The sequence below is a fragment of the Botryllus schlosseri genome, chromosome 7 (assembly GCF_051294905.1).
Source record: "Botryllus schlosseri isolate E-star chromosome 7, Bs_hap1, whole genome shotgun sequence".
Lineage (NCBI taxonomy): Eukaryota > Metazoa > Chordata > Ascidiacea > Stolidobranchia > Styelidae > Botryllus > Botryllus schlosseri.
The window spans coordinates 26209832-26228857 of NC_137242.1; the positions used below are offsets into that span (position 1 = coordinate 26209832).

Genomic DNA, 19026 nt, shown 5'->3' on the forward strand with positions numbered 1-19026 from the left:
CAATATTATAGCCCGATAGTTTTACAATGTCATGAGGCATGCTCTCGTATGATGTCTATAACTCATTAATTAAAAAAATTATGCCCGACACAAAATCAATTTTATTGAAATATTTGAAAATGTTTTTTTTCGTGTCAAGAGTGAATAATGCAATAGCAAATTACATTGCCACGATGTTTGTGGAATGCCTGTCTGCAAGGTCCCGTCAAATAAGGCCTACTTTGAAATTATACATTGAATATCCCTAAGATTGGTGCTGCGGCCCGCGGCGTCATCAAAAACTGGGAAATGGCCCGCGAGCACATTTGAGTTTGAGACCTCTGTACTAAACTAAACGACGCACACGATTTCAAATTGGTATTTCTGCACTGGCAATTATTTTTTCTCTGCGAGATGGCATTTTTTGTGGGGTTCTCATTGCCAGGACAGGAACATTTGGCGCCAGCCATTCAGGCGCCTATGGACAATTATATATATATGTATATCGTATATATATCGAAGTCGGTCAGCATGAAGGCAGTCCTTTTCCGCCAAGGTTTTCTCGTTCTGGCACACTTTTCGGAGTCGCATGTTACATGGCCTGAAACTTTACATGTCTTGGTGCGTCATGGTGTGTTAATCGGTGACGCCGAGATGCCCATTTCTATAACTCATGCGTATTATTTCTTGGAGGAAGGGTATCTGATAAGCAAGAAATATGCGGCCACGAAATGGCGCGTAGCGCGAAAATTTCTTGAAAAAGTTGCCTAAATTTCCAAAATACATAATGTTAAATCACGAAAAAATTGTGGGCCCCCTTCGAGCTCGGGCCCCCATCCCAATTGGGGGTTTGGGTGTGGCAGTTACGGTCATGGACGGCAATATAGCCATTTCAACGCGCCATCGCCCTCCTATCGCCCCCTTCGTCCGTTTTCGCCCCCCTGGACCGACAAATCGCCCACGTTGGGAACCACTGGCTTAGACCGACATTTCATTGTAATTTTGAAGAATAGTAAAGTAACCACGCTGTTAGGATATCGTTTATTGATACTGCTATACTTGACAATGCAGCCAGAAATTGCCAAAAGTGAAGAAAACTAGTGTATTATAAATGCGAACCAATCAATATCAACTGACACAGTTATAAAATGCGGGTTTAGCAAGACTTTAACCGGAAACTGAGTAGTCAACAGAATGTCTTGGACTCGGACTCGAGTCATCATACCATGACTTGCACTTGACCCTATTTTCGCTAACTTGGACTCGGACTTGACACGGTGGTGAATTGAAAATGACTCGACTTGACTTGAGTCAAAACTAAGTGAGTTTGACTTGCGACTCTGAGCCTTGTGACGTGGTTACAACACTGAGATTTGCTACTGTTTTCCTTTTCAGGCATCATTCCTGAGCGATTCCATATATCCTTCTTCGAGAGCGCATGAGAAATTCTCCCTGACCAAGCAGACTATCGAAAAGGACTTTCGAACGCGGAAGTTCTTCCTCCCCATTTTGATATCAGGGATTGCAGTCGCAGTATCTTGGATATTACTGCAGTACGTAGAAGGGAGCGAGGGTGTGCCGGCTGTACACGCGGGTATAGGAGCTTGTCTGCTGTTTTTGGTTGTCGGGACTTTGTTCGAAAACGGAGTGGTGTTTTTTCTGTTCGGCGCCGTGGAATCGAGGAAGAATCGCTTATGGACGATGAGTCATTTGGTGAGCTGGTTTTGTTTGAGATTTTTCTTCGTTTTCTGTGTTTGAATCGAAATCCTGGATTCCGTGCGCCTAAATCCACCCTGTTTCATTCGAATGTCACGTGAAAATTATAAGTAGACTATTTTTTTTTCACATATCAAAAATAGTCAAAATTTTATGACAAATTGTCCACAAATCCAAAATTATTTTACAACCTGCATTTCGTATGTATCGTAAATGTTTGTCGGTAAACTTATCATTTGACATTTTGTAGCCGATTTTATATGCCTGCCGTTCTAGACGGCCCATTGTCTGCTCACTGTGAATCATAAATGGTCAAATGAAACAAATAGGTTGACATGGTGTTATGCTCGACGTACCGCAATATCCTAACTGAAGCAAGACTGCGTGGGCAACGCATGGTTCTTATATTAAGAAGCACATGATTAAAATTGTGATGTAGACCAGTGGTTCTCAACCGCCGGTCCGCGGACCGGTGCTGGTCCGCGACGACATTCCTGCCGGTCCGCCAGGTATATTACAATTCTATACCTTAAATTCAAGATGCGATGTGAAAGGCTTGTCCATTGATAAAATAAAGAAAACATCAAATCTTAAACTGATGCAGAACTTTGTGAGGTAACATTAGGGCTGGTAACATGTTCTTCTTCATTTAAAGTTCAAGACGTGTCATTTGACAACATGAGAGCGACAAATACAGAACAGGTACGGGCTGACTCATCGCTAAACAGCGCAGTTGCGCGATTATTCGTTTTTGATTCATTCAATTTGTGCAGGACCATAACTGAGGCACCCCAAACCGCCCAATTAAAGAGGGGCTGAACTTGGAAAGAGCCCAAAATTATTTTGCAAATTAACATAATTCATAGCGTATTCTTTTAAAACTTTTTCCAACATTTTTCAATTTCTTTTCGCGCTTTGCGCGATTTAGTGTCACTAAATGTCTTGTTTATTAGGTGTCCTTCTCGGAGAAATATGCATGATTTATAGAAATAGTCATTTAGGCGTCAGCCATTACCGCGCCACGACGTACCAACTCATAATGAAGTTTAGGCTAACATGGGACTCGAAAGATGTGCTAAGAATTCGGCAGCGAGAAAACCGATTCAGTCATGAACAGGCCTGTTTATTTTTGGATTTCTCCAAAAATAACAAAAATAGCTTAGTTTTGGATGTTTTCAAATTTTATTTTTGGAGAATCTCCAAAAATAAGAAATAAAGGTGTCTTTAGCCCTAATACTACATAAAAAACTTCACCGAAAGTGTGATATTATCATGTATTCATGTCCTTCAACACATCGACATCATCAGTGATCTTGATCTAACTTTCCAATACTTTCGTCACAAAGTCTGGCCTGGAGAATGCCCTCGAAATAAAAATCAGTGGGTGACACCCGGTAGAGACTAGAGACCCTTCTCCCAGTTCATTTTCGAGAAATCGGCTTCGACCGTCGCAGTTGTGGGAAACATCGAGCCATATGGTCCAAAGAACTGTCGCTCGTCAATAATTCGCTTGAAAGTAACGTCCATTTTGTATCGAACAGACATGAATTGGAATTGGTCTTCGATATTCTGTATCTCCTCAGGTGTCCACTTATTCGACAGCCCACCCCGGTGTTTGTCGATCAATTCACTGAGCTGCAAATAAAGTAGCTAACATATATGTATCACTCTTGTGTATATTATTAGAATCTAAAAGAGCAAGAAGTGTTTGTTCTGTCCTGCCTACGAGGTTGCACCACTTGGTGTGGTAGACAGGGCAGAACCCTTTCATCGTCGGCAACTTCAATTTTCTTTATGCCGTCGATGAGCCCTGCTATAAGGCTCCTGGCTGCCTCACACGGGGACGGCTTCTCTTCTTCGTCGATATTCTCGAGAAGGTCGAGGACTGCACAGTGCACACTCTGATCCTCCACGAAATTGCGTGACTCAGTGAACTTGATAGCCCAGCACCCTCTGACCAGAGGACCTTCCACGTCGCGGGTGTCATTGTCCCAGTCCTCAGCTGAGCACCGAGCTCGAAGGCGTTCGACCAGGCGATAGAGATCATTCTGCTGCTCCACGATCAGATGGACAAGGCCCCGCCCGCACCACACTCGCACGATTTCATACCATGCCGCCTCTTCAACCCTTGTCGTGTCGCCTCTGATCCTTCCAGTGAGGGGAAGTACTTTTAGCGTTTCGGAGACCCCCTCCCTCACACACATGCTGTTGTTGTGCGTGTTTGTGAGTTTCCTGGTTGTTTCAACAGTATTTACACTGCTATGACTCGTGCATTTCACTAAAAAACTTGAAAACACATCATCCAAAAAAAGCTTATTTTTGGATGTTTTCAAATCTTATTTTTGGAGAATCTCCAAAAGAAAACCCAATATCCAAAAATAAACAGGCCTGGTCATGAATGATCGAAAATTTACGCTATTGGCGCGATGAAGCAACATAAACTCTCTGCTTACACTGGGCAGAATGAATGTGCTGACAAGTACAGGTGGAACATCCACTCCGCTGTATGTTCTGGCGGCGAAACCCCTGAAGTTTGTCTTGTCGCGCTGTTGGGGCCCAAGACCAACGTTTTTGGGGAAGGGCTGACGAGGTGCTTTATCGGCACGGATTCGCGGATGACCGGTATAGTTGCTGTATGGTGTTTTCTTGCTGCACGCATTGTATTCCTAGTTGCAGGAGTAGCCTATGCCTCCGGTGGCAGTGGGCCATAAGCAAGGTAGCACGACAAGGTGCTATAGGTTCGACTCCGAAACGCTTCTTCTCTCGATATTGTCAAAGAGAAGAATATTATTCGAGTTGGCGTGGTCGGTTAAACCCACGGCATTCGGCGCGAAAGTCGATTCTCAGCAGTAGCACGTTTATCTGGACAAGGCTATTTCACCTTGACTCAGCAGACTGACTATCATAACATCACATAGATGCCATCATTAAGATAATTAATTGCGATCAAAACCAGCTAAATGTCACTCGCTAGCACTATATAATCGCAAAAAAACGGTTGCATAATCTAAATTTCAGCTTCATTTCAATTTTGAAAGGTCACCGGTCCGCCAGGACATTTTTCGAAATTTTACCGGTCCGCGAGGTGAAAAAGGTTGAGAACCACTGATGTAGACGACATTGTCAGAATGAAGCAACACGGTTTGTCACCAGTAGTGTACGCACAACGTCAGTGTTGCCAGCCAACAACCGCTGCTGTTGAACGATCTTTCTCCGATCTCGGCTAGCTACTTAGTAAGGACAGGCACTTTCTACCCGATAATGTAGGAAAGTATCGTTCGTTGTACTACAACAAATTCCAATTATTTCTACCATATGTGATGAACAACTGGAATTCTTCATTGTCCTGATTTCGTTAAAATAAAGTTTTTTCATGTAAAAATTTGCCAGTTTTCAAGTCTAAACAGCTTTTTCAGGCCAAACTACATCGTAAGGACAATCATTTCCAACGAGAAATGAAGATAACCAGTAGAATTTCAACATTATGTGCGAAAAGACTTAATTTTTAGGTACGGGAGGTCAAAATTAAGTTTTTAAGGTAAACAAAATGTCAACATTTTCATTTTTACGTCAAAATCTTCAGTTTGGCAGGTCAAAAAAGTCGCCCTGGTTATTATTGTTTGACACAGCAGTTCTTACCTAAATTTTTTATTGGATAGTTGCGTATTGCGACCTAGTCCAAAAACTCCTTTGACCTAAATAACCATGGTTTCTGCCATCAATGTTAAATTACGGACAGCTGAAAGTTATGAGCAGCTTAACCGCAGAATTTGAGAAGCTGTGGACTAAGAATTGAGTTAATCACTTTCGTCGAGCATCAATCATGGCCTCATGAAACATGTCTATTAACTAGAGAAAAGAAATGTCTGGTTTTATGTGGATAAAGCAAAATGTATCATAAGATATTGTACATATTCTACTTTGAACTTATCCCTCATTACAATGCAGCAAGAGTTGTACCAATCCGTCTAAAAGTCGCCAACACCTCTTTAAAATCAGTGAAGCTTGAGACTCTTTAATCAGAATTTGTTACATTTTGACAGTGCAATTCAGCGACATTTTGTAGAACAATGGAGGCTAGAAAACAGCAAAGTCGCAGTTCTTTCAAAACAAAACAAACCGTCAATATCAAATTAGTGAGTTTTAACAAGACCTCGCCAAGCTGACGCTTCAAAAGTACCACGTATAACATGAAATTGAATAAAATGAAATGTATTGAAATAATTTTATCGGACCCCAGGGTACTAATGTTGAGAACCACTGCTGCAGGCCAGACTTGGACAAATGGATAATTATTGTTGGCTAAATAGACTAATTTAAGTGAAATCCCGGTAATCTAATTTGTTTAGTGTTTCTATGCTCTAATTTTAATTCCAATGTAATGTCTAGTGTTTTCGAAAATGGTACAGGAGAACTGTACAGTACAGTATGGAACGAGCCAAGCTTGCTGTACCGTACAGACATTTGCCATTCTCGTGCTTTTGAGGAGGAACTCTGAATTTGATATGAACTGTACTTGATTGTTTCTGTATTTTTTTCTAAATTGGAATTGTAATCAATTCCACAGTTTTCACAGAATTCGGTAATTCTAATTTGGAAAAGCTGAAAATTATCAAGTTGTCAAATTCTACCATTAACTTAAATCATTCTATTACGTTTTTTTTAGATGCCCGCGAAAAATATCGATACCACAAAGTCTACCTCGCTAACATTGCCTCAAAACTTACGTAGACGCCCTTCTAAGCCCTGCGTTACGATAGACACGTCCGTACAAGAACCGGGCCATCCCACAGCGATTTTAATACCCAAGGAAAGCGAAACGGATTTGTTATCTGCGATCGAAAGAAGAATCCATGCCCCCAGTACAGCCGCTTTACACCAGAGCACACAAACCGGTATTTCAAAGCTTCGCTTTGCCGTTGATTACGGCAAATGCGGTCTGGACTTTGAGTTTTTGCTGGCCTGTGACGTTGACTTGTACGTGAGGTGCCAGAAAGAAACCGTTACTTTTGAAGAGATAGAGAGGGAGCTCGGAAAGGGAGTTGTTTACGATTTGGGGGACAAACCAAAGCCAGAGCCTGAGCCTGTTGTTGGTAAGTGTGATTTTCTTTGGCAGAGGTGATCAATCGGGCTGTTCAAAAATGACTTTTATTTCAAATTTTACTGGCTACTTGATAAAATTGTTTGGTTATCTAAAAATACTCTGTACAGCAATTTCGGCTCAATTTTTACCAGCAAAATCGAAGTTATAATAGTAGAAAATTCTAGATTCATTTGATAAAAATAAGTATAAATTTTGCTGGCTACGCCATGAAATTGTCTGAAAAAAACGATGCACAACGAATTTGTCTCGATTCCAACCAGTAGAAGCTAATTTATTCGAGTACGGTACAAAATTTTGGATTTGAAAAAAAATATTATTTACGGTGGCAAATTCTTTCATTATTTATTATTGATTTAGCCAACGCCGTAATTAATATGAAATGAAATCCTAAATTGTGAACATCAATAACTTTGGTTCTACTGGTTGGAATTGAGCCAAAATTGGTGTGCAGCGGTTTTTTTTAAGTAACCTAGCAATTTTATCAAGTAGCCGGTAAAATTTGCTGATAAAAAAGTTCTTTTTGAACAGCCCTAGTGGCCAAAGTAGTCATCGTTGCTACTCAAGTAGATGTAAAAGTAACATTGTGATGTTCTACTCGAGTGAAAGTAGAAGAAGCGGTTTGCTGGTACAGTAAGTAATAACTAGGGCAAGTTTTTGCAACTTTTGCAACTTTTTTTGACAGCTTCCGGCAGCTTCCTAAATACTCGTAAGATATGTAGAATGCTGTTTTAAGCTCTTTAAAGGAATCTTATTGTGCAACTTTTTGCAACTTTTGTCCATATTTTTCATGCCACTTTTTCGATTTTTCATGAAATTATTTTCGATTTTGGTGAAATACACGGCCAAATTCGACTGAAACACCATCAATCAGCACCGGAGTAACGCTTTTACGGGTATTTCAGGAGCTGAGCCGGGAAATCGACCTTTTTTTAGTCAACCGAGCAAAATGTGGTCAGAATGCAACTTCTGCGACTTTTTTTCTAAAATAAATGAATAAATGCGACTTTCCACGGATTTAACTGCAACAAAAACTTGCCCTAGTAATAACGTATTTGTTCTAGAACTATTTTGTCTAAAATATTGTAAGCCGTAACTAGCTGTAGCAGTAGTTTAAAGCTGTGGTTCACAACAAGGATTGTAGTCAGATCACAGGGTTCCGAGTCACAAGTCAATCTCACATAGATTTGACGCGAGTCAAGTCGAGTCTCTTTCAATTCACCACCGAGTCAAGTCCAAGTCAGTGAGTAGATGGTTGAGTCCGAGCCATAGTGTTGTGACTCGAGTTCGAGTCAACATCATTGAGTTGACTGTTCAGTTTTGAATTCAATCTGGTTTAGCCCACTTTTTTCAACACTGCTCGAGTGATATAGAATGACTCGCATTCTGAATATCGTCATTTTCCTCGATCCTAACAGTTTCTGGCCCTATTTTCCAAGTATCAGGACTGATGCACGAAATACCAATCATATGGTGACTTGAAGTTCAAATGAGATCTCTTGTCTTGGCCGTCCTAGTCTGGAGTCTCGAGTCCAGTCATTATATGCATTTGAAAAATGACTCGAGTCAAGTCAAGTCACCAAAATATCGCGACTCGAGTCAATATAACCCTGTTACTGACCCCCTTTGAGGCTGTGGTTGGCGAATTCATATCTGTTAGTTTCTAGTTCCACTCATCCAAATTGCCAAATTCCCTTTGTTACGGAAGACCCAATGACATTATCGACAAACTGATTGAAATAATATAACCGCTGATTGATTGTTTGATGTCTGTTGTCAATCAAAACTGCTTAGACTCTAAGCCTTAGAGTCTATCCAGTTTCGCCATGACGCTAACATGCAAACGTATCATCTGAGTCACAATAAGATTTAATTTTCATCACTACAAACACCTTGGCTGCGTCGGCCTGGTTTGTACTTTTTTTCTGCATTTTCAGAAATACCACTGATACCGAGAGAAATGCCGGAATGGGGCCTGCTGTCCGTGAACAAACTGGTCACCCCGGAAATGGTGAGGGAAAGTATGGTGAAACCGATCGAATTCACCCCCACGCTCCAGCCAGTTCCTGAGACGGACCAGGTCGCAAGCAAGCCACTTCTGGACACAATCAAGCCTGCCCCGGTCAAAATCAAGCCTGTCCCGGTAGAGATCAAGCATGTCCCAATCCCAAATCTGTATATCCCAGTCAGAACTAAACCACAAAGTTTGCAAGATCGTCTGGACGCCGCCAATAAAGCGGCTCTCATCGCAAAGCTGGAGAAAAGATTCAATAATATCGAGAAAATTCTCTCAGACGATGTTGTATCAAGCACTCAAAATCGAGCATCATCACACAGCGGATTTGATGCGAAACCTAAAATTTCGACCATTGATTTACCGAAAGGTCTCGTGGCTGAGATTTTAAAGTATTTGAAAGGTTCCGATGTGAATAAGGTAGTGAAAAATACCAAACAACAAGACCATAGCGACGTCACAAAGTTTGGACGCAAACCGTCTCCGTCAAGAGTGATTTCTTACAGAGTTAAAACAGTACATCCGCCTATTTCCGATGCAGATATTCAACCGTCTCATGAAGCACATTCACCTCCTGTAAAAACAGAAAATCATGTCAAAAGCGATCGTAAAAGCATGGACCATACAAATCTTACCAACAAATACACAAAACCTTCAAAGAAAAACAGTCACCGCCCGTCTAAATCTCATCGTAGTGATAAAATGACGAAAGACATCCCTTCGACTCGTGTGAAGCGCGAAAAAGACGTCACTGATTCTTCTACGTTGGTGATGCCTGAGTCTCGTAAAAGTTTCGTGAGTAGTGTAACTATAGGTAGTCGTGTGTTGGATAGCGGCGAAAATAGGAGCACTTCAAGTCATCGGGATATTGGTGATGCTGTACCTGAATTCGAGGCGTCTGTGTCTCAAAATAGTTTTTTGAGTTCTGTTGCTGTAGCGAGTCGTTCGTTGGGTACGGATGAAGAACTCGGGGCTTTGAGTCACACGAAAATCAGCGATGATGTGGCTGGCGCTTCGGAATTTGAGCCTTCTATGTCTCAGAATAGTTTTTTGAGTTCTGTGACTGTAGCGGGTCGTTCGTTGGATACCGATGAAGAACTGGGGGCTTTGAGTCACACGGAAATCAGCGATGATGTGGCTGGCGCTTCGGAATTTGAGCCTTCTGTGTCTCAGAATAGTTTTTTGAGTAGTGTTACAGTAGCAAGTCATTCATTGGATACTGGTGAAGAACTGGGTGCTTCGAGTCACGTGGCAATCAGCGATGGTGTGACTGACGCTTCAGAATTTGAGGCGTCTGTGTCGCAAAATAGTTTTGGGAGTCATTTGACTGTAGCTAGTCGCGTTTCGGATACCGTGGATGAACCAGAAACGTCAAGTCACGGCGGTAGAGTGTCCAGTCAGCCTAGCCGTGAGACTGCGATTGGATCTTCGACTGTAGGTAAGTGTTGATTTTGATTAGTTTCCTCCATGTGCTGGTTCGATTGTTACGCGTTGGGGATGATTTGAGCCGAATTGTACAAACTACCAACGTAGTTAGCTGATAGTTAACTACCTACTGTGTTATGGAGTAGTTCTAGTTCTAGTTACTGATTTTGAAATAAGAGTGGTTCTAGTTGCTCATTTAAAAAACTTTAGTTTCGCAACAACTAAAAAACACTTGCATCCATTGCTAGCTAAGATTCATCATTACTAACAGTGGCGTAGTCAGGGGTGACTTTTGGGTAAAAAACAACTCCCGTTTCAAACTCAAAAACCCGATTTTTTGCCCAATATTTCTTAGCTCATTTGAAATTCAGTTAGTAATCTAGTTACTTGTGAATTCTTATAGGTCGTAATTCTTGTTTTATTTGTGAGTCTTGAAAAGTGAGTAGTGCTAGTTGCTAGTTTATTCTTGCTAATAAGAATTTGTGAACATTGAACAAAAAGCGTGACCTGTCACAACCTCAAGCACGACTGCTATAAAAAAAATTGATTTGCATCGCACAGGCCTATTGCTCACAACAGTCGGAATGATGCTATCAGAATTGTAATGATGCAACTCACTTTGCGCTTTCAGATTCCAGTTCGTCGAGCCTTGAAGGTCTGCAGTCTCTGAAGAGAACTTTCATGGAATTGCGTGCAACTATTGTGAACGAATATGGGGATAAGATTCCGCATTGATTGCTAATCTTGCTTGATTTTGTAATTTTAAAGCGCAGTTTAGTTATGTGACTAGTTCGTTTTGGTATAGATATATAGTTTGATTTTATTTCACGTTTTACCGAGTCCATTCATAGTTTTATGTTGTTGCGGCAGATAGGTAGGGATTTGGTTTCTATATATGCTTTTTCAAGTGCATAGCCGTCAAGTTGATTTGGTTGACCAACAGAATGGATTGACAAGAAACTGTTAAGACATGAAAATGATAATAATTTATTTTCGTTTGGAAAGAAACAATAGAAAAATAAAAGAGAAGGAAGAGAGAGTCTTTATTTTTTCATCCAACTGAAAAACATAACAAGCCCACAGCAATAAAGCGGGTACAGAAAATATGCATACACAGTATTCGGTATCCGGTAGGAATGATCAATACGACCTTGGAAATCATCTAGTCTGATCACACCCGCATCAAACAAGTGCACTTGTCTCTACATAGTCTATCTGTAACTAATGTTAGTTAAAAAAGGAAATTGAAAGATGGTAGCAAATCAATGAAGCAATGCCTGGGCGAGGTAGGGAAAAGTTTAGAAGACAGAGATATAGGCGAGGTGAGTCAGGTGGCTACTCAGAGTCACAGCAAGTAATTCTCTTCACTAAGTGAAGTCGTCACTTTCATTTTGTCATCGCGTTCAAGCCACAGTTTTCAGTCACGGTTCGTTTAGAGAGGTCATGCTTTAGAGCAGTGGTTCTCAACCTTTTTCACCAGACCGGTAAAATCTCAAAAAATATTTGGCGGACCGGTGGACTTTAAAAAGTTGAAATTAACCCAGAATGTCATGTATACGACCGATTTTGCAAGCATAATGTGCTAGGGCAAGGGCGGGCAACTGTTTCATCCGGCGGGCCGGATAGGGGAACATGAACATGAGGCGGGCCGGATTCCTGAATTTTTTTCATGAGTTTAGGGGAGCCCCCTCGTGGGAACGCGCCACATATCCGTCCATCCTACCCTTTGTACAATGTACATACAATTCAGAGACGCACACATTCCTGCAGTTGCGAACTATATCTGGATTGGGCGAACGATTCACGGGCGAGCCCAAATCGGTGATATGAATGTGATCAAAAATCAAAGTATATTTGACTTTTAGTCGCGCGAAGCGTGAAAATTTGTTGCATAAATTAATGAATTTGATCCATGATATTGGTGAGTGTATGAGCAAGTGGATCCTTCGAAAATTTACAGCACGTATAATTATAATTTTGAACATTGATCATGGAATAAGAATATACATTCATAAGCATTAACGCAGATTATTCACTTCGGGCGGGCTCATTCTTATTAATTACTTTGTTGAAAACTCCTGCAACCCCACGGCCTTGGGCTATTCTAGTGTATCTATGATACCGTATTCTCATAATCAAGACACGTAGGGGTAGAAACACCAAATCGCGCGAAAATTTTTTACTTTGAATCCATCTGCCAGAAAATATTCCACTATTTATAAATATTACGAATATTCTTGAGAAATTTTGGAATGGCATGGTCCCATTCACCCCTGACTACGTCAATGCGGTGAACATCAGTTGTCTTGCTAACGTTCATGCTAAAAAATGTTTGCGCCTAAATGCCTGTAGATAGCGACGCGGGCCTCATCATCACGTAAGACCGAAAACTGTCGGCGGGCCGCACAAAATCCTGTCGCGGGCCGTATGTTGCCCGCCCCTGTGCTAGAATGACCATCATTCATCGTTGGTTTATTAGCAATTTCATCAGTTCAATACACCACAAAAAATGCGATACAATGAAAAGACAGGAAGATGTCGAAGCGAATTGGAGTTGTTTATGGAATCAGACACCCACCTTGGCCTACGCGATGTAAAGAAGAGGCATGCACACTGAATGAAAGTAGCTTCTTTGAGGTACAGAACTTCAATATACAGTTGAATAGCATATTCATATTAAAATGAACCCGAATATTTTCGGCTGACACTCGTCAGGGGTAATCGTCAGCAACTAGTAGAGAATTCGAAAGAACAGCGTAGGCCAGTGCTTTTCAACCTTTTTGAGCTCCATTCGCACTTTTTTTGTGAAATAAATTTTATTCGCACAAACTAATCGAAAATTGTTATACAAAAAGATGAAGGTAGGCCTACCCAACATTTTGTTAAGAAGTGCAAGAAATTGGATAACTATGTAGCTTAAACTATCAAATGTCTCATTAAAAAGGCAACTTTTTTCGCTCGTTTTACTTCCAATTATTTTAATACATCCATTCTTGACCAAACAATGTTGTTCGAAATTTGTACAAGAACTTCTACTAGTTCTTGGATGGCCAGGTCTTAATCTGTTCCGCACTCTTATCCAAAATACAGCGTATTTTCGAAAGTGAAAAATGCTTGCTGGCAGAAATCGTTTTCGAGAGCTGCCACAAAGGTCCCGCGAAGCTCCAGTTTGTCGAAAGGAGGAAAAACCCACATGTTTGTGTTGACGCTTTTGCCTTATGTCTTTGGAACATAAGGTGCAAAACGATCAAGGAGAGTTGGCACATCAGAGCTCGATACCTGATGATACGTTGCTCCAACTTCTGTCTCGCAAATTTATGAGAAGAGCAAATAACTCATGGTCTGCGTGTTCTACTCTTCACCTGAATCTAACTTGAGAATTAATAACAGATTAATAACGGTAAACCTGTATATATATCATTGCGGTAAACCAGCTTTTAGACTACCACCAAAATCTGAGTTTTTGTGGCATCTCGCGACCAGAGCCTCACCCATGAAGAGGAATTTATATTTGGTTTAGTTTGGTTTATTTAACACATACAACAGTGTTGTTTATCGCCTATCAAGGTATTCTTTCCGGATGACTTCCACTCTCGCGCACTCCCAATTTCAGTCTCTCTCTCTCTCTTTCATGCATCCGGACTCGTTCTTTACTGCCGACTTCTTACTGGCGCGGCTCACCATCGTACTGGGCTTTTAGAGTCACTGCTATGGCAGTGAGGTTAGCGATGACGAGGAGCTCAGATAAACCTCCGACACATAGATTCGATTCGAACCGCACTGCCATTGGTGTCGTGACGCTAGCGCTTAACCAACTGCGCCACTCGCTTCCCCAGGAATTTATATTTAATAATACAGTTGTATACTACGATGTTACGGGCATGTATGACATACAGAACGCGGACATCACAATTCTAGCCAACACAGCTCTACAACACATGTCTGAGGTACGCGATTTCAAATTAGGGCGAATTAAACTCCTCTGCGTATCACAGTTGTACTATACTGTCTACTCAGATTGCAAGAACGCGACTATTCCGTGCCGACAACGGAGCATATCCAATCCATCTCGAAAGATTTGGCCATCCGGAATCGGTTTTTTAGACCGAGGTTTTGTCGCCGCTCATGTTTTTGGCACCGCATTTTATCAGCGGTTTATTCGCCAAAACTTTACGTCTTCATGTGCCCCGACGCAGAAGAAGTTGGCCTCGAAATGAATGAGTCTCATAGGCCTAAACTAGCTCGTTGCACACCCCTACACTAGTTCATCCCAACGGTCTTCGACCATGATTTCCAGAAAAGAACAGTCGGACAAATCTGATCATGAATTCCATGCCATATGCCATATTTGCTGCGCGTCACGCTTATTGGCTATACAGTACCCAACACAGTGACCTTGGATATGCAAAAACGATCGCAGGAGTTTTTGCAATAAATTCAATAAATATTACATACATATTAACAGATAGCTCTGGCACCGTGTCGACACAAAATTATATCCTTTGCGGTCCCTACTTTAAAAACCATGAAGGGGTAAAAATTTACATTACAGTAAACTTGCGAATGTGAGTCGCTGTAATGATGGTATTAATACTATCCTCGTACCTCGCGCTAATCGAACAGTCATTACGAAAATATGATGATTGTTTAGCGAAAGAAAGCAGAAAGTCAATTTGACATCATTTTTCGAGCCTGTCGCAGGATCAGAGGGCTGATATACTGTATGTATGCCTCTTTAGAGATTCTACAGATCTCCATACTGCCACTACACCGGCTTCCAAACCAGACTTTTGGTGACGTAATAATTATAGTGTGGGAATATTAATTCACTACGGCTTGTAAGAGCTATAGGATTAGTGGTGCGTCGTATTAAGTTTTTACAATTGCGTCGCAATTACAAAAGTTGCACTGATTCTACATTTCCTATTAAGTTTATTTGAATTATTCCTCGTCATAAAAGTTAACAATTAATCACGATTTTCATTCGCACTCGATCCGGATTTTCATTCGCACCATTCGCATCACCTTCGTCTTTCGCACTTGATCCGGATTTTCATTCGCACTATTCGCACCACCTTCGTCATTCGCACTGCAATTTTTTTCATTCGCACCAGTGCGAACCGTCACACAGGTTGAAAAGCACTGGCGTAGGCTATATCAACAATCGTAACACAAAATATGACGTCACCAGCACGAAATGTCGAATACGAGAGCGTTCAATGTACTATTTTTAGATGATACACGAACTCTTTTTGTTGACACAGCCTTGGCTGGTGTATTTTGATAAAAGTCGACTCCAAGGCGCACAAATGAAAGTGTGAGCGACCCTTTCCGAGTATGCGAAATCTGTCGTCTCGATAATTTTTCGCACAGGCGGGATTATCCAATAAGTGTTTGCCAATTGCAGAATTTATGGCCTTTGATTGTTCCGCATCAATCTTGAGCGGGTGAGTTAAGGGTGAGCTTTTCATCGAGCGTGTTCTAATGAATCTAGGGACATGCTGATTTATGCGTTCCTGCAATCACTTTGACGTTCTTCCCACGTAGCCACAATCACAGTGACACTTAAATTCGTATACTACATTGCTTTGCTGAAGTGCGGGTAGCACGTCTTTACGTGTTGCGGGGAGCAGTTGCGTTGTCGTGAAAATCACGTTGGTCTTCACTGTGTCGTAACACTGATTGACCGCTGAAAGCAATTGCTTTTCAAAGCGTGTGGAAATAGGCCCTATCCAAGGTAGATGGATGTAAACATCTTTGGTTGTTCGTTCGGTAGGCTCTGTTGACTTTTCTGCATTGAAATGCGTTACTTTCCTCTCTATGCCACGGTTGATGACATGTTCAGGGTAACCGTTATCAAGTAAGATTATCCGGATATTGTCAAGTTCTGAGTTAAGTTTATTACCCGAACATATCATCAACGCTCTATGCACGAGGGTGCCTATGAGGTTGATTTTTCTGCGTCTAGGACTAAATGAGTTCCAACGAAGGTATTGGCCAGTGAATGTCGGTTTCCGGAAGATTGATGTTACAAATTTATTGGTAGCATGTTTTTCGACTAAAACGTCCAAAAATGACAATGAGTTATTTCGTTCTTTTTCAATTGTGAATAACAGAGCCGGGTGAAGCGAGTTTAAGTGAATGAGAAATTGATCACAGTCTATCTCAGTGGTTCTCAACCTTTTTTGACACGCGCCCCCCTTGGAGATGGTCAAAAAATTCGCGCCCCCCCTGACCCCCTTGCATTTATCGTCATGTCAAAAAGAGCACATCATCTAATACAGAGGTGGGCAACGTTTTTGATAATCATGGCCGCATTTCGATTTCTTATGTAGCGTAAGGCCGCGTTCCAGGGCATAGCCGCAATGAACGATCTGGACGCAAAATACCTATGGTAAACTGTCCATATCCATTCCCGGTGAACTCCGGAAATCTACTTTTCACAATGGCCTATTGTACGCACCGAAATCGCGAGTGGTAATGTTATGAATAGTTGCCGGGAGGTGCGTATTGTCGCGCGGCGCGCGAAAATTTTTCAGGGCCGCGAACGAATTGTTATTTCTTGCCAGTTCCCATTCCTGCTCAGATTAAGAAGGGCGCTACTGCATTAAAATCGAAAAATGAAGTCTTGTGGAATTGCGCAGAGGGCGAAGAAAATTTCAAGATTAATTAAAATCTCTCGAAAATGCGGGAGTGAATTCGTAATTGCAATTTGCATGTCTACGGCCGCCAACACATACTAATTGAAATAGGCGTCGACGGCCGCTCCAATTCCCCTCTACGGCCGCAGGCTGCCCACCCCTGATCTAATAGTATACATAAGGTCTATCTTACGCCAATTTTGAATCTGCATTCCAGTTGTTGAGTCTTTTACATTGCTGACAAATTTCTCCAAACTTGTTTGAAAATAACAAAAAAAACATTGAACAAGACATCCATTAATTAATTTCATGGTAGGTCACCCCGAGACTAATCCTGATGCTGGTAGTGAGTACAGAGAGCAAGGCGTCGTTCCGTCCTGCCAGGCTAAATTTGATCAGTTTTGGAAATTAATTAAATTGTATTGATTTAGAGTAGCCTAATTGAGGGCGAAACCGGGCAGCCTATGTTGCATCTAAGTCTGTCTTAGGCAGTGCAGTTCGCAAGCTACTAAAAAGAGCTGCCCGGCGCGACAAGCTTTAGGCTACTGTCAAAGCTATGAAGCAATAAATGACTTACACGTGGGAATTGCTCTCTATATCTCCAAAGAATTTCAAAAACTTGCTCAAATGAAGTTGAAATCAGACTATACTCCGTTGAGCGCGGTTGCTAGAGTTTGTATTTTGCAAACTTTCTTGAATATGGAATAAATTTCATCTTCATTAATCGTCTTCTCATAATGGATGTGAAACACATGATCAGACACGTACAATTTATACTGACTTTGTCAATTTCTCGCGCCCCCCCTGAAAGCCTCCCGCGCCCCCCAGGTTGAGAACCCCTGGTCTATCTCATTTCTGAAAATGACAAAAGCATCGTCTACATAACGTCGGTACAACACCGGTTTGGCGGACACACGCTGGGTGAGAAGCTCGACCTCATAAAATCCTACGAAAATGTTAGCCAAAATAGGTCCCAAGGGAGATCCCATCGATATGCCGTCTATTTGTTCATAGATAACATCGTTAAAGCTAAATTCAACAGAACATGTAGCTGCCTGTAAAAGTTCAACAAAAACTTTACGCGGCATTGATGGTGATGCTAGCTTACCGCCGTAAAGCGCGTTCGCACAAATATCGATAGTCTCTAGCAGCGGAACGTTTGTAAAGAGACTAGAGATATCAAATGTGCTCAAGAACAATTCTGAATCCGGCCGGTTCAGGTTTCGCATCTCACTGGCGAAAGTGAACGAATCACGAACACATTGGGTGCCGTACAGTTCGCGAACAGGTTCCAAGATGCCGATAAGCCATTTTGCCAGTTGATGTTGAGCAGACCCGATCATGGACAGTATCGGTCTCATGGGAACGTTTTCTTTGTGAGTTTTTGGTAGTCCATACATGCGTGGTCTTTGCGATCCCGTTGGTCTGATTGAGCTATATATTTCCGCAGTCAAGACACCGTTTTTCTTCAACGCCAGCAGTCGGCGTACCAGTCGTGTTTCAATTTTGGCTGTGTTATCGAAATCAGAAACCGAACCAAGCGAGATAAATTTGGTTTCATCATGCAATATTGATTCCATTTTCGAAATGTAGTCAGCTTTGTTTAGAATGACAACCCCGGATCCCTTGTCTGGTTTAGTGATATGAATTTCAGTGTTGGAGCGTAATGCTTTGATAGCGATACAAATGTGCCAAATCTGATAACCGAGCTTTAAGAGCCGGTATATCCTCGTCTGATTTCGGTTCATGGTGATCTAATTGGCCGATCATAACTTCAAATTCTGCAAATACCTCCTCACTCTTGATGGCGGTCGGCGGTAGGCAAAAGTTGAGCCCATGGGATAAAACGAATTCTTCAGTCGGAGTGAGCTCGTGATCTGATAGGTTTACGATGTTCCTTTTACTGGGACTTGCGTTACTACCAAATCACTGGCTGACCAAGCGGTTGATACTACGTTCGTTCTTTGTTAAATTCTGCTTTTCTTTGATAGTGTCTATCGATGCCAAATAACGGCAGAAGCGAATATATAAAGTATAGAAAAAGAAAGCGACAAGAAATAGGGCGGCATGTCATGGGAAGCGAGATCGATAGGTCAGTCGTGGTCCGGTAATCTTGAGGATGGACTGTGTTTATTTAGTAGTAATTGCTT

General features: G+C 41.6%; 1 protein-coding gene across 2 annotated transcripts in view; it reads left to right on the forward strand.

Annotated features, from left to right (window-relative positions):
- LOC145443175 (uncharacterized) overlaps positions 1-11063 on the forward strand; it is a 132498-nt gene extending 121435 nt beyond the window's left edge. The window contains exons 84-87 of one of the 2 annotated variants that reach the window (XM_080321166.1): positions 1375-1692; positions 6362-6788; positions 8734-10248; positions 10867-11063. In XM_080321166.1, the coding sequence (XP_080177292.1) occupies positions 1375-1692; positions 6362-6788; positions 8734-10248; positions 10867-10970 (2364 nt within the window). In that variant the 3' untranslated portion in view covers positions 10971-11063. Of the gene's footprint in view, positions 1-1374; positions 1693-6361; positions 6795-8733; positions 10249-10866 lie in introns of those variants that run through there. The other variant, XM_080321167.1, reaches the window with a different exon arrangement.
- Positions 11064-19026: the final 7963 nt, after the last annotated feature.